Source organism: Equus przewalskii, chromosome 24 (assembly GCF_037783145.1).
Source record: "Equus przewalskii isolate Varuska chromosome 24, EquPr2, whole genome shotgun sequence".
In the NCBI taxonomy this organism is placed as follows: Eukaryota; Metazoa; Chordata; class Mammalia; order Perissodactyla; family Equidae; genus Equus; species Equus przewalskii.
In genome coordinates, this window is record NC_091854.1 from 6,885,772 (window position 1) to 6,900,571 (window position 14,800).

The 14,800-nt window shown below is 34.1% G+C and overlaps 1 protein-coding gene across 9 annotated transcripts in view; it reads right to left on the bottom strand.

The window, feature by feature from the left end:
• Positions 1–14,800, bottom strand: part of CCDC18 (coiled-coil domain containing 18) — a 101,022-nt gene that overhangs the window by 19,191 nt on the left and 67,031 nt on the right. For all 9 annotated transcript variants that reach the window (XM_070592630.1, XM_070592627.1, XM_070592626.1 and 6 more), the window contains 7 exons: positions 13,553–13,716; positions 13,116–13,329; positions 9,430–9,529; positions 5,054–5,170; positions 3,914–4,057; positions 2,137–2,340; positions 226–363 (listed from right to left, as the gene is read on the bottom strand). In XM_070592630.1, coding sequence (XP_070448731.1) covers positions 226–363; positions 2,137–2,340; positions 3,914–4,057; positions 5,054–5,170; positions 9,430–9,529; positions 13,116–13,329; positions 13,553–13,716 — 1,081 coding nt within the window. The remainder of the gene's footprint in view (positions 1–225; positions 364–2,136; positions 2,341–3,913; positions 4,058–5,053; positions 5,171–9,429; positions 9,530–13,115; positions 13,330–13,552; positions 13,717–14,800) is intronic.

Genomic DNA, 14,800 nt, shown 5'->3' on the forward strand with positions numbered 1-14,800 from the left:
CTGAGATTTGGAACCAGACTCCCTGGCTCAAGAATTCCAGCTCTTAACCCCACAGTATATTAGTTCACTGGATACAAAGTGTAAGTTATATGTTTAGGCTGCCAGAAATGGAGATCACAATGTATTATTCTATAATGAATATTTAAGAGAGAGACTTATACCTTCGTCCAGATAGGTCAACCCACATTAGAAGGGAGTAATAGAATAAATTTAATTTTTCTTTACCTCCATATGATAAGCTTCTTTGAGAGACTCTACTTCTGCTGACAATTTCTTGATTTCTGCTTGCATTCTTGCTTCTAAATGAGCTTCACGTACTTGAGAAGCCCCCAATTCTTCAGCTAAATGGTTTCCATGAGCTTCCTTAAAAATGACATATTAAGTAAAGGCTATATAACGTGTTTATTTGGTTATTATAGCTAAACTTATCTAGTGCATTTATGGAAGTACTTTTAATCTTTTATAATATTATATAAACATTCATATACAAAGTTAACTTATTAAATGGTACACTTTAAAATCTAGACATTTAAGAGACTAGTAATGGGAGAGTATTAGTATATTATTTATCATATATAATAGAAGTTCACTAACCAATGCTCTCTGTAAAATAAACTAATAACCACAGCATGCTGAACTCTGGCAGATAACAGTCTACTCTTAGGAATGCCCACACAGTTTTGCTCACCAGGTATGCCTTTTGTTTATCGAGAGTCAGCTATGTATTTATCCAAACTTATTTATGCTAGTTGTGCTTGTGATTGTAATTATGTAATTTTGTTATACATTATGAGCATTGATGAAATATGCATGCAAAAGGAAAGTTTTTATATGAAAACTAAGTTACATGCTTTGAAACAGTTCAATGAGTAGGTCACAAAAATTTATTACCTAGAAGCAGTCAAGATAGTTGTAAAATACTGTGGGAAACTCCATAAAAAATATGAGATGCTATACTATGATTGATTTACAAATGTCTTTTAATTCTTCTTCCACTTTAAAGAAACTAAAATTGGAAAGTATACATGATGGAATATGCGAATGGTTTATGTAAGGAAGACTAGGTAGAACTGTTATCATCAAATGACCCTAACCATACACAAAGAACCAAGATTTGGTTCCACATTAAAAGATTAACACATGAACGTATATTTAAATTTGGGGTTAAAATATATCATTTTAAATAGTCATTTTTAAAATTCCCCATGTTCACCACTTTTTTGATTAACTGAGCTTAGCTTATCAGATAAAATCAATTGTACTATACTTAGATACTAATGATAAGGACAGAAATGAGACAAAAGTAGATAGTTTCCCTTTTCCTACTAAAGCCCCAAATGCCCAAGACAGTCTAATAAATATTCCCTATATATTCTTTATTAACCTAACCATCCAGAAATATGAATAAAAACATTGTTCGGTTAACCAAAATTGAACATAAAAATACTTTAACTCAATTCCTATATTGAATTAGTAACCTTAATAGGAAGAAAAAAATCACAAGAACTTTTCTACAACGCCTATAAGCACATTTTTCTCAAAGTCTAAGTAATAACCCAAGTATACCAATCTAAATATTTTTAAGCCAACTTGTTAACCTTCTACCAAATACTGGGGAAATACAATCTATATTAGTGCTCTTGCTTTTTAAAAGCACTTTGCCTCCCCAAGGGTTCTGAACAAGATGTTTCATAACAGTTATAAATTTAAATTGTTAATTTTCATTTATAAGAGTGGCTACAAATGTAGAAACTTTTACTCGAAAAAGATTTACTAGCTTTATTTTTCTTCAAGTGATAGCTTAAATCACTTGAAAGTCTAAAAGTACTTTATAACTCAATTTATTGAGAACTAATTAGTTTGGCCAAAACTCAGTTCCAAGGGTCTTCCTAATTATATTACAAAGCTACACTAAATATAACAGTTTTTTTTCTTTGAAAATTTGGTAAAATACACATACCATAAAATTTACCACTTCAACCATTTTTAAGTGTACAATTCAAGGGCATTAACTACATTCACATTGTTGGGCAATACAACTAATTTTTGCAAAAACTATATTCTACAGTTCAAAAAAGTGAATGCTAAAATTCTTAAGATTTTTAGTAAGGTAAAATTATTTAACAGAGGGATTACTTTTTCTTTGGAAAGTTGCTTTATTTCCTCCAGCTCATTTGAGAGCCTTTCTATTTCTCTCTGTGCTTGGACTTGTTGACGACGAGCCTCCACCACTTCCATATGAGAGCTCTGCACCTGTTCCCGGGTTAGTCTCAATTCTTGCTCCAAATCTATGGCCTCCTTGTACTGAGTTGCAATGTACTGTTCCTGCTCTTTCATAACCTGAAATGAACAAGATATTTGTAGGTTTCAAAATGAAATGATACAGATAACCTATTTCTTATTCTGATTTCTCCTTTAGTAAGTGACTTTTCCCCTCCCAACTAAACCTCTGTACAATTTAACATACAATGAATATCACCCACTGTGAAATGATATTCAGAAAATGTTTTTTTCTTTTTTAATAATAAGAAAATGAAAAGGTGCTGTAATAAGTCTGGGACTCGATGGTAATTTTGCATGACTTTAATGTGCAAGCTGCATAAAAGCATAATCTTTTATCATGAATGTACCATGACAAAATACATCACATAAAGAAAAAAGTTAATATTTGATCATCCATGTCAAACATGGAGAACATATTGCCGTAAATAATCAAAACCCACCATTAATCCACACAGCTGGTTAAGGTCATGAGTTTATTCTCTGTGAAAGTAAAATTTGTCACTGGGACTAGTACTCCCTCTGATATACTTTTACGTTACTCAGTTAAATCTCTAGTGAAGTATTGCTTCAAATAGAAAAAAAAAAACACAGTGAAAAGTAAGTTAGTTCTAAATTAGCTTGGAGAAGCAGATTCTAAGTAATGACACTAGACTTTATGGCTGATAAGGAAAGAAACCAGTTCAAATCACTAGGACCGTGATGTCTGGAATGGGGCCCAAGGTCCAACTGTGTTGTCTATCAATATAAATCTCATGTAAATATTTTTACCTAGTCCTTATTAGGGAACATGAAATGACTGGGCCAGTAACCTTTGTTTTTTCCCCCCACTGGGGCCCAAACTTGCTCTCAGAGACCCTGCTTGATTTATGTATATAATTCAACAAATATTTATTCGTGCTTACTTTGTGATATGTACTGTTCTAGGTATTGAGGATACAGGAGTGAACAAAGGAGACAAAGTGGCTACCCTAATGAGTTTATATTCTACTGCAGCAAACAGATCATCAGTTAGTCAAACACAATAAAGAGCTGTATAGGAAGTTTTAAAGTCGAGTGTGATACTTTAAAACAAGAAAAAGTTAAATCCACGAGAGCTCTTAGAAGCAAATTCCCTTTTTAAAAAGGCAAGTGGGTGGAATAAGTTCATCAGTTAACACACATGCAAACTGATGATATGAAGTCATTAAACTTCATCTGGCAACTTGATGTACTTGGCCTCAATAATATACAATTATTATCTGTCCATTCATTCTCTGATAGAGTTCCTCAAGGACAAAGGAGTGTATCTTATTAATATCGGATCTTCGGCTCTATTACATAGTAGGTTCTCAATAAATATTTGTCAACCAAGTGAGCATACACTGTCGATTTACTATGTGAGAGATACAATGCCAATGCCACTAGGGAATATAAAGATAAATAACATGATGTCTTTATCTACAATTACACTGTCAGAATAGAATATTTAAAAAGCTCAAAGAAACTGCTACGTATCTGGTACAAATAATTAGCCTAAAACTACTTATGGCACAGTTTCTGTATTCTAAAACCAATCAGTTTAAAACATAAAGATTTATATCACTCTTCAGATAACACCACTTGTTCCTTAGAAGGAAAATAATTTGCTTACACTTTCCATTTCTTTCATCTTTTGTTGTGTTCGTTCAGTTTCTTTTTTCAGTTGACTTATCTCCTGTTCATTTTGTAGTGTTATAAACTCTTTTTCTCGAAGCTGTTCTTTGGCATTTTGCAATTTTTCATTCAAACTATCTATCTGAATTTTAAACAGAGCACTATTAACATAATTAAGGCAAAATAATTCTTTAATCATAACTGCAATCCAAGCAAGTCAAGCTTTACACATGTATATCTAAAAGAGCAAAACATAAAAATGTGTTTTTCTTAAGAAAACCATAACCAACATAAAAACATCACAATTCTTGTGCCTAATAAGATGCTTACATGTATACCTAAAATATACTAAAAGAGCTGAAAGTCTTCATCACATTTGTATAAGAAAGGAAAATTAGAGTACCTTAAAACAACAAATGTTACATGGCCCTTACAAATAATTTTGTAGGTAATACGTGCATGAGGTAAAAAATATAGTTAGTGAAAACAAAGCCCCCTTCCCACTGTATTCCTTCCTTAGAGAGAACCACAGTTAACCAAATTACTTGCAAATCTTGCCAGAGATATTTTATAAATATTCAGACATGCACACATTATGATAAACATGTAGACACATTGATACAATAAAAACTATATTCAAAATAACATTAAGATGGTAGTCCCCAGAGGGTGGGGAGTGGGGAAAACGGGGAAATGTTGGTCAAACGGTATAAAGTTTCAGTTACACAGGATGAGTAAGTTCTGGAGATCTAATGTGCAGCACGGTGACTATAGTTAGTAATTGTATACTTAAAATTTGCTAGGAGAATAGATCTTAAGTATTCTCACAAAAAAAAAATAACTATGAGGTGATCGATATGTTAATTAGGTTGATTATGGTGATTATTTTACAATGTACATATATCAAAACATCACGTTGTACATCTTACATGTAAGTCATTTTTATTTGTCAATTATACCTCAATAAAGCTGGGGAAAAAATTAAGAGAAAAAATAAATATAAAATAGCATATTAAAATTATGTAGCATTTTTATTGTATGTATTTACGAAAAAGCCATATTATGTGAATAATGGATGCTTACAGTTAAGGAATTAATTTTTTAAACAATTTAAAATATGTAATTTTTTGTAATTTACCTGTTTGTTGCATTCTTTAAGTTCCAATTCTGATTTCTCCAGAGTACCCTCTAATTTAATTATTTTCTGTTCCATCTCTCCCCTGTGTTCACGAATAGTCATATCCAAATGTGTAACCTAAATACAAAAGTAACATTAAACTGTTGTTCAGTTTTACTCTAATGTGGAAAACTGTGTGCTTGGAATGTGTTTTCCAATTGTTCACAGTAGGTATAACTGAAACACAATTTCATCTCAAATAGTAAAAAGAATGAGAAAAATAATCATTTCTTACTAATCCTGGATCTTGAGTCCCATATATATTATAGATACTTAAAGAAAAGATACGACTATGTTCACAAATGACAAAGTGGTTCAGACTTCATTTTATGCTAGATAAAAGCCGTTAAAGACAATACAACGTAACAAAAATTGTGGATGCAGCAATCCAGTGCTTGGAGGAAAATTTATAGCACTGAATGCACGTATTAGAAAAGAAGAAAGATCTAAAATCAATAATCTAAGCTTCCACCTTGGGAAACTAGAAAAAGAAGAGCAAATTAAATCCAAAGTAAGCAGAAGAAAATAAATAATAAAAATTAGACTAGAAATCACTGAAATTAGAATTAGGAAATCAATAGAGAAAAGCAACAAAACCAAAAGCTGGTTCTCTGAAAAGATAAAAGAAAATGATAAAGCCTCTAGTTGGACTAACTAAAAAAAGAGAGGACACAAATGACTAATATCAAAAATGAAAGAGGAGACATTATTACAAATCTTATGGACATTAAAAGAATAATAAAGGAATACTATGAACAACTCTCTACACGTGAATTTAATAAAACTAGATGAAATAGACCAATGACTTGAAAGACAGAATCTGCCAAAACTCACAAAAGAAGAAATGGATAATCTGAGTAAGTCTACATCTATTTAAGAAATTGAAACAATGATTAATAACTTCCCTAAACAGAAAGCACCAGGCCCAGATGGGTTCCCTGGTGAATTCTACCAAATATTTAAGGAAGAAATTATGCCAATTCTCTACAATCTCATTCAGAAGACAGAAGCAGAGGAAATACTTCCTAACTCATTCTCTGAGGACAGCATTACCTTAATACCAAAACCAGACAAAGACATTATAAGGAAAGTAAAATACAGACCAATATCCTTCATGAACATAGATGTAAAAATTCTCAACAGAGGATTACCAAATCATACCCAACAATGTATAAAAAGAATTATATACCACAACAAATGGGATTTATTCTAGGTATGAAAGCTGGTTCAACAATTGAAAATCAATTAATGTAATCTATCACATCAACAGGCTATAGAAGAAAAATCATGTGATCATAGCAACAGATGCAGAAAAAGCATCTGACAAAATCCAATACCCATTCAAGATAAAACTCTCAGTAAACTATGAATAGAGGGTAACTTCCTCAACTTGATAATGAATATCTATGAAAAACCAACAGCTAATGTCACACTTCATGGTGAAAAACTTGAAGCTTTCCCACTAAGATCAGATGCAAGGCAAAGATATTCCCTCTCACCACTCTTTTCAACATTGTACTGAAGTCTTGGCTAATGTAGTGAGACAAGAAAAGGAAATACAAGGTATATAGATTGGGAAGGAAGACATAAAACTGCCTTTCTTTGCAGATGACATGATCATTTGGGGAGAAAATCCAAAAGATTTGACAAAAATTCCTAGAACTAATAAATGATACAGCAGGGTTGCAGGATACAAGGTTAATACACAAATGTCAATTGCTTTCCTATATACTGGCAGTGAACAAAATAAATTTGAAATTAAAAACACAATGTCATTTATATTAGCATCCCCAAAAAGGAAACACCTAGGTATAAATCTAACAAAACGTATACAAGATCTATCTAAGGAAAAATACAAATCTCCAGTGAAAAAAATCAAAGAAGTAAATAAATGGAGAGACAGTCCATGTTCATGGATAGGAAGACTCAATATTGTCAAGACATCAGTTCTTCCTAAGTTGACCTACAGATTCAAGACAATCTTAATCAAAATCCCAGCAAGTTATTTTTTGCATATCAACCAAATAAAGCTAAAGTTTATATGGAGAGGCAAAAAATCCAGAATAGCCAACACAATATTGAAAGAGAAAAATAAAGTTGGAGGACAGACATGACTTGACTTCATGACTTACTATAAAGCTACAGTAATCAAGATAGTGTGATACTGGCAAAAGAACTGGTGAATAGATCAGTGGAACAGATTAGAGAGCCCAGAAACAAAACCACATAAATATAGTCAACTGATCTTTGACAAAGGAGCAAAGGCAATACAATGGAGAAAAGACAGTCTTTTCAACAAATGGTGATGGAATGACTGGACATCCATATGCAAAAAAATGAATCTAGACACAGACCATACACCCTTCAGAAAAATTAACATAAAATGGATCACAGACCTAAATTTAAAATGTAAAACTATAAAAATCCTGGAAGATAACATAGGAGAAAACCTAGAGGACCTTGGGTATGGTGATGACTTTTTAGATACAACACCAAGGGCACAATCCATGAAAGAAATATTGATAAGCTGGACTTCATTAAAACTGAAAACTTCCACTCTGTGGAAGCCAATATCAAAAGAATGAGAAGAAAAGCTAGAAACTGGGGAGAAAATATTTGCGAAAGACACATCTGATAAAGCAGCAAATATTTGCAAAGGACACAGCTGGTAAAGGACACACCCAAAATATACAAAGAACTCTTAAAACCCAACAATAAGAAAACAAACAACCTGATTAAAAAAATGGGCCAAAGACCTTAGCAGACACCTCACCAAAGAAGATATACAGGTGTCAAAAGCATAGGAAAAGATGCTCCATATCATGTCATCAGGGAAATGTAAATTAAAACGACAAGGAGATACCACTACATAACTATCAGAATGGCCAAAATCTGAAACACTGACAACACTAAATGTTGGCCAGGATGTGGAGCAACAGGAACTCTCATTCGTTGCTGGTGGAATGCAAAATGGTACAGCTAAATTGGAAGACAGTTTGGAAATGTCTTATAAAACTATACATACTCTTATCATACAATCCAGCAATTGTGCTCCTTGGTATTTATCCAAAGGAATTGAAAACTTATGTCCACACACAAACCTGAACATGGATGTTTATGTTTTATTCATAATTGTCAAAACTTGGAAGCAACCAAGGTGTCTTTTAATAGGTGAATGGATAAATAAACTGTAGTACATCCAGATAATGGCATATTATTCAGTGGTAAAATGAAATAAGCTATAAGCAATGAAAAGTCATGGAAGAACCTTAAATGCATATTATTACGTGAACGAAGCCATTCTGGAAAGGCTAAATACTGTGTGATTCCAACCATACGACATTTTGGAAAAGGCAAAACTACAGAGAAAATAAAAAGATGAGTGGTTGCCAGGGATTGGGGGAAGAAGGGGAGAGATGAAGAGGTAGAGCATAGAGGATTTTTTTTTTAATTGAAGTCATAATAGTTTACAACACTGTGAAATTTCAGTTGTACATTATTTGTCTGTCACCATATAAGAGCTTCCCTTCATCCTTTGTGCCCACCCCCAACCCCTATAGAGGATTTTTAAGGAAGTGAAATAATTATGATGGCTACCTGTCATTAAACATTTGTCCAAACCCATAGAATGTACAACACCAAGAGTGAACTGTAATGTAAACTGTGTTCTCTGGGTGATTATGGTGTGCCAATGTAGGTTCACCAGTTCTAACAAATCTAAATGTACAACTCTGGTGGGGAATGCTGATAATGAGGAAGGCTGTGCATGTGTGGGGGCAGGAAGTGTATGGGAAATTTCTGTACCTTCTGCTCAATTTTGCTGTAAACTTAAACCTGCTCTAAAAAATAAAGTCTTAAAAAAGGATGCTGCTAAATAATGCCTTCTGGATATATATATATTTTTTAAGATTTTATTTATTTCCTTTTTCTCCCCAAAACCACCCGGTACATAGCTGCATATTCTTAGTTGTGGGTCCTTCTAGTGGTGGCATGTGGGATGCCACCTCAGCATGGCTTGATGAGCGGTGCCATGTCTGAGCCCAGGATTGGAACTGGGGAAACCCTGGGCCGCCACAGCAGAGTGGGCAAACTTAACCATGAGGCCACGGGGCCAGCCCCCAACCTTCTGAATACTTTTGTTCCTCTAACAAACACCAGCTGAGCAAGTAACTCCTTTAATCCCATTTTCTTCTGATATACAGTAATATAAGAGATCAAAAGGTTCAGATACTAAGCTAATATCTTTCATTCTCAAAAATCCACCTGCTGTAAAAATAGTAACCGTGTGATTGTATTTTAAGAGGAAATTTCATTAAAATATAATAAAGAAAACCAACTTGAGCTGCTCTTTGCTTTAGCTCCCAATTTCTCTCCTTAAGTGCCTGATCCATTTCAAGGAGTTCTTGCTTTTTGTCTTCAATATCCATCTTGCATTCTCTGCAATTTACCAAAGGAAAAAGATGAAAGCAAACAGCAGGCATATCACAATTTAAAAAAATTAAGTCCAATGTAAATTAAAAGTGATAGGATATATGCAATTATTTCAGATTGAAAGGGTTCAAATTAAAGGAATAATGTATAAGGAAAATGACTGACATTAATAAAATTACTTTAATAGAGTATTCTAAAAAGGTAAAAGTTAACTCAAATTTACTACTATAGACAATTGAAGCTAAATGTTAAAGCGCTGCCAGGTTATAAGATTGAAATCAGTATAAGAATTTTTAAAATATATCCATAGTGTTTCATTTATAGATCAAGGGAGTGTTTGAAAGTCTTTTCTATATAACAGCTGTGAGTTTTTTACAATTGAATTGGGCATTATCAGGCTATCCCTGATATCCACAGCTCAGTAAATGACCATTGTTATTTCTCATGGGAATTTTACTCAAAATGACACCTTTCACATGATGAAGTATTGAAGTCTAATTTAGAAATATTTTAAATGTTTTTTAATAAATTCTAGCCCTGCTAAAACCCTAACTTTAGTATAATTTATATTATAAAAATGCTTAGTACTGCCACAATTTTAAGACTACTGCCACTCTGAAGTCTGTCATCAGAGAATTTTATTTGGAACTCTAAGTTCTGATATGACAAAGGCTGAAAATGTTGATCTTGAAAATCTTCATATGATTTTCCAGTGTTAAATATGAAACAATATTGAATAAAGGTACTGACTTTAAAAAGCAGAATCTGAACTTCTTTAAAAAGCTATTTACTATTCTCGTAAAAGTCTCAAGAGTTATAAAATACAAGGCTAAACTAATACTCTAAAAGTAATAGGAAATGAATTCTAAACATAACACTAACTGCTGTCTATGCAAATGGCTGAGCTCCCAAAAATTACTACTAGCTAGAATTTAAGATTTCATTTTTACTTCTTTCACTCATCCATTCACTTAATCATTTAGTAAATATTTATTGGATACTTTCTCTATGTGAGGGTTCTATGTACTGTGGATTTAACAGTCAACAAGATAGATGTCCTTCATCACGTGGAGCTTATATTCTAATAGGTCCAGGAAAGAAGATGGACTATGAATAATAAACAATTCAACAAGAAAAATATCATAATATAAAGTGCTGTATTAGAGCACTAAATACAGCGATGAGATAATGACTGGGTGGCTACTTTAGAATAGGTGGTCAGGGAAGGGACCTCTGAGGTAATGTGAAGGACACGAGGAAGCTGGCCATACAATCATTATTTTAGGCCGAAGTAACTGCTACAGCAAAAGTCCTAAGGAAGTGGGAAAAAACTTGGTAGGTTTTAAGTACAATAAAAAGGTCAGGAGCAAGGAGAACAGCATGAAATGAGACCAGAGAAGCAGGCAGGAACCTTGTCATGTAGGGCTTTGTAGTCCAGCATAAGGAGCTTGGATTTTTCTTTTTTAATTGTGGTAAAATATATATAAGATTTACCATTTTAACCACTTTAAAGTTTACAATTCAGTTACATTAAGTACGGTCACAATGTTGTGTAACCACTGCCACTAACTATTTCCAGTATTTTCATCACTCCAAAGGGAAACTCCATACCCATCAGCAGTTATTTTCCATTCTCCCTCCCCCTAGTCCCTGGCAACTATTAATCTGCTTTCTATCTCTATATGGATTTGCTAATTCTGGATATTTCTTATAAACAGAATTATGCACTATGTTTCTGGTTTCTTCCATTTAGTATAATGTTTTCAAGGTTCATCCATGCTGTAGTATGTATCAATACTTTAATCCTTTTCATGGCTGAATAATATTCATTGTATGGATATACCACCTTGTGTTTATGCATTCAACTATTGATGGACATTTGGGTTGTTTCCACTTAGTGGCTAATGTGAATAGAGCTGCTATGAACTTTTGTGCACAATTTTTGTCTGAACACCTGTTTTCAATTATTTTGTGTACACACCTAGGAGTGAAATTACTGTTATATGGTTAATTCTATGCTTAACTTATTGAGGAACTGCCAAACTGTTTTCCACAGTGGGTGGACCATTTTAGTTTCCCACCAGCAATGGACGAGGATTCTAATTTCTCTAACACTTGCTAACACTTATTATTTTCCTTTTTTAGGGTTTTGTTTGTTTTTATTTTGGCCATCCTGATGGGTGTGAAGTGGTTTGTACCTCATTGTGGCTTTGATTTAGATTTCTCAAGAAGCTTGGATTTTATTCTGAATCTTTTGGTAGGCCATTAGAAAGTTTAAGTAGGAAAGCAATATGATCTGATTTATGTTTTAAATCACAAACTTAAATCCATTCTGCAGAGGATGGATTGTGGGAGGGGGAATCAAGAATGTAAGCTGGGAGACCAGTTGGGAAGCCACAGCAATAGACCAGGTGAGAGACGATGATGGCTTGTGCTAAGATGGTAACAGAAAAAAGGCCAAGAAATCAACAGGTTTCAGAATGTGTTTGGGAAATAAAGCTGACATGACTTGCTAAGGGGTTGGATGAAAAAAGGGAGAGAAAGAGATAAGAATAATCTTATAGATTTCTGGTTTGCGTAACTGCATGACACTGAGAGGGAGGAAGAGCAGGGTTATGAGGAGAAAAATGAGTTCTGTTTTGGCCAAGTTAGAGACGACTCTTAAAAATATCTAAGAGGAGGTAACAAGTAAGTCATCAGATATTTGAGTCTGGAGTTTGGGGAAGAGATCATTACTGGAGATATGGGTCTGGAAGTCTCTGACACATAATACTCAAAGCTACATGAAATTTACTAAGAATGAGTTTGTGGGTAGAAACGAGAAGAGCGCCCTACACTGAATCATGGGATACAACATCTAAGTTTGTGGGTCATCTTGCTGCTCTCTATCCTGTTTTTTCATTCCACATTCCACATCCTGGTTTGTAATTTTGTTTTCCTTGTCAGAATCTATTTCCCACACTTTGGTTTTGGTCTGGCTCTCCACTCCCATTCACCATAGAGGTGTGCTGGAACAGCATTTTATGCTATTGCAGCTAATCCAAGGACCCAGACTTTAGAGTTGGACAGACTTATATTTAACTTCCTTCTCTGGATCCTACTATCTGACTTTGGGCGTTTTACTTAATTTCCCCAAGCCTCGGTTTTCCCAATTGTAAAAAGGTGATAATATGTATCTGATAGGTTTGTTGTAAAGAAATAAGTGAGATCATATATGAAGTCCCTAGAATAGTCCTGGCACAAAATAAGGGCTTAATACAAAGAACAATATTGTTATTATTAATATTATTTTGCTATTAACCACTGCAGTAAGCTGGTCCAATCATTTTTTTTTTACCATATGGGATACAGGAGAGAGCCAGTGTAAAATGGTCCAAAGACCAAGGAGGGAAGTATTAGTCAACAGCAATGGCTGAATTAGTTGGATGGAGCATGGGATGGGTTAACTAAGATGAGCCGCAGTGAGCCAAAGGCAGCTGAGAAGTCTGGATACCGAGAATTCAACAACAAACTTTATTGTATGACACAAGGACTCAAAGTAATAAAGTGAAATACCTGTAACTGTGATACTACTTCTTACTATGTAACTCACCTAAGTTCAGCTGTGAGATCCTTTATAGTACTGTATTTTTCCTCTAATGATAATTGAGCCTTCTGTAGTACATCCCTCAGTTCCTGGAGTTGTCTTAAAGTACTTTTTAACTCTCCATGAGCATTTTGTAGCTCAGTCTCTAGTGCTTCTCGTTTCTGTGAAGCTTCTGATAGTTCAGTTTCGGTGTGGTATTGTAACTTTTCTAACTCCTTCACTGTCAAGAGGAGAAAATAATTTTAGAACTATATATAAACCATTTGTTATTAACAACTTTGTAAATAATTATAATTAAGAATATCCAGTTTTATGTATCTACAAGAGACAAAATACTAACCACTCATTGTCCCTTCCAACACCACCATCCCAAATTCTCATTTTATTCCAGTTCCTTAAATATAAATGTGCAGGCAGCTAAGCTCAGCTAACCTGTTGCTTACCAGCGTTTGTCTTCTTATCTAGTTCTGTCTTTGTCTGTTCTAAGATCATATCTAACTGAGTAAGATGCATTGTTTTATTTTCTCCATCTCGTTTTAGGTGCATTATTTCTTTTTCCATTTTAGACAGCTCTTCTTTGTACTGATCCATCTCAAGTTTTACTTGCCTAATTAAAAATAAAAAATAAAACAAGTAGTAAATGATAATTTGGAAACTTAAAAACCAACTGACTTATCCTTGACTAAACAAAGTCTACAAGACATATAAGGACAAATATCAGCAAAATGTCTACTCATAATCTTTTTTTTTAAGATTTTATTTTTCCCTTTTTTCCCAAAGCCCCCAGTACACAGTTGTGTATTTTCAGTTGTTGGTCCTTCTAGTTGTGGCATGTGGGCCACCGCCGCAGCGTGGCCCAACGAGTGGTGCCATGTCCTCGCCCAGGATCCGAACCGGCGAAACCCTGGGCCACCAAAGCAGAGCACGCGAACTTAACCACTCGGCCACGGGGCTGGCCCCATCTACTCATAATCTTAAATCACCTATTTTACTGTTAACAATGCTCCAACTAAAAGACTGTAATTCTGCACCAATTACATACCACAAAATACAATCTGTAAGTCCTATTATCTGCAACACAGAAAATAAAGAAGCAAGCAATCAAAATATCCATCATACAGACCATACTACTCACAGGAAAGCCAAGTCAGTCGTTTTTACTCAGACCTTTTTAATTAACGTTATCTTTTGTAGCTTTAAAAGGAAACTAGAGATTCCTAGAATAGTGTAACTTCCTTGCTTTACAGATGAGGAAACTGGAAGGTTAGGTGAATCATCTGGAATAATATAAATAGTTATTAATAGTGAGAGGGCCAGGTTTACTAACTTTTAGTCAGTCCCAAGCTTATTCCTCTCCCTATATAGACTAATCAACATAGTGAAAGAAGGTTTTAAGTCCATTTGTTGGTATTTCCAAAGTGATATTCATGAACTAAACAACTGCTAATGTCAATCTCAGTGATGGGCAGAGCTGACACTCCTTTGCATCAGCATTTTGTTGTTGTTGTTCTTGCTCTTTTGATCTTTGACATTTCGCAAACTGAGTTTGCAAGAAGGAGTGTTTCTTTTCCAAATGCAACTTAGACAAATTTGGATTCGGTCAAGAGTTTTTTCAATCTGATGTCCATGAGTGAACTTGAGGAAAACTATAAAACCCCAGAAGCAATATGCAAAATTACATATGCATATGC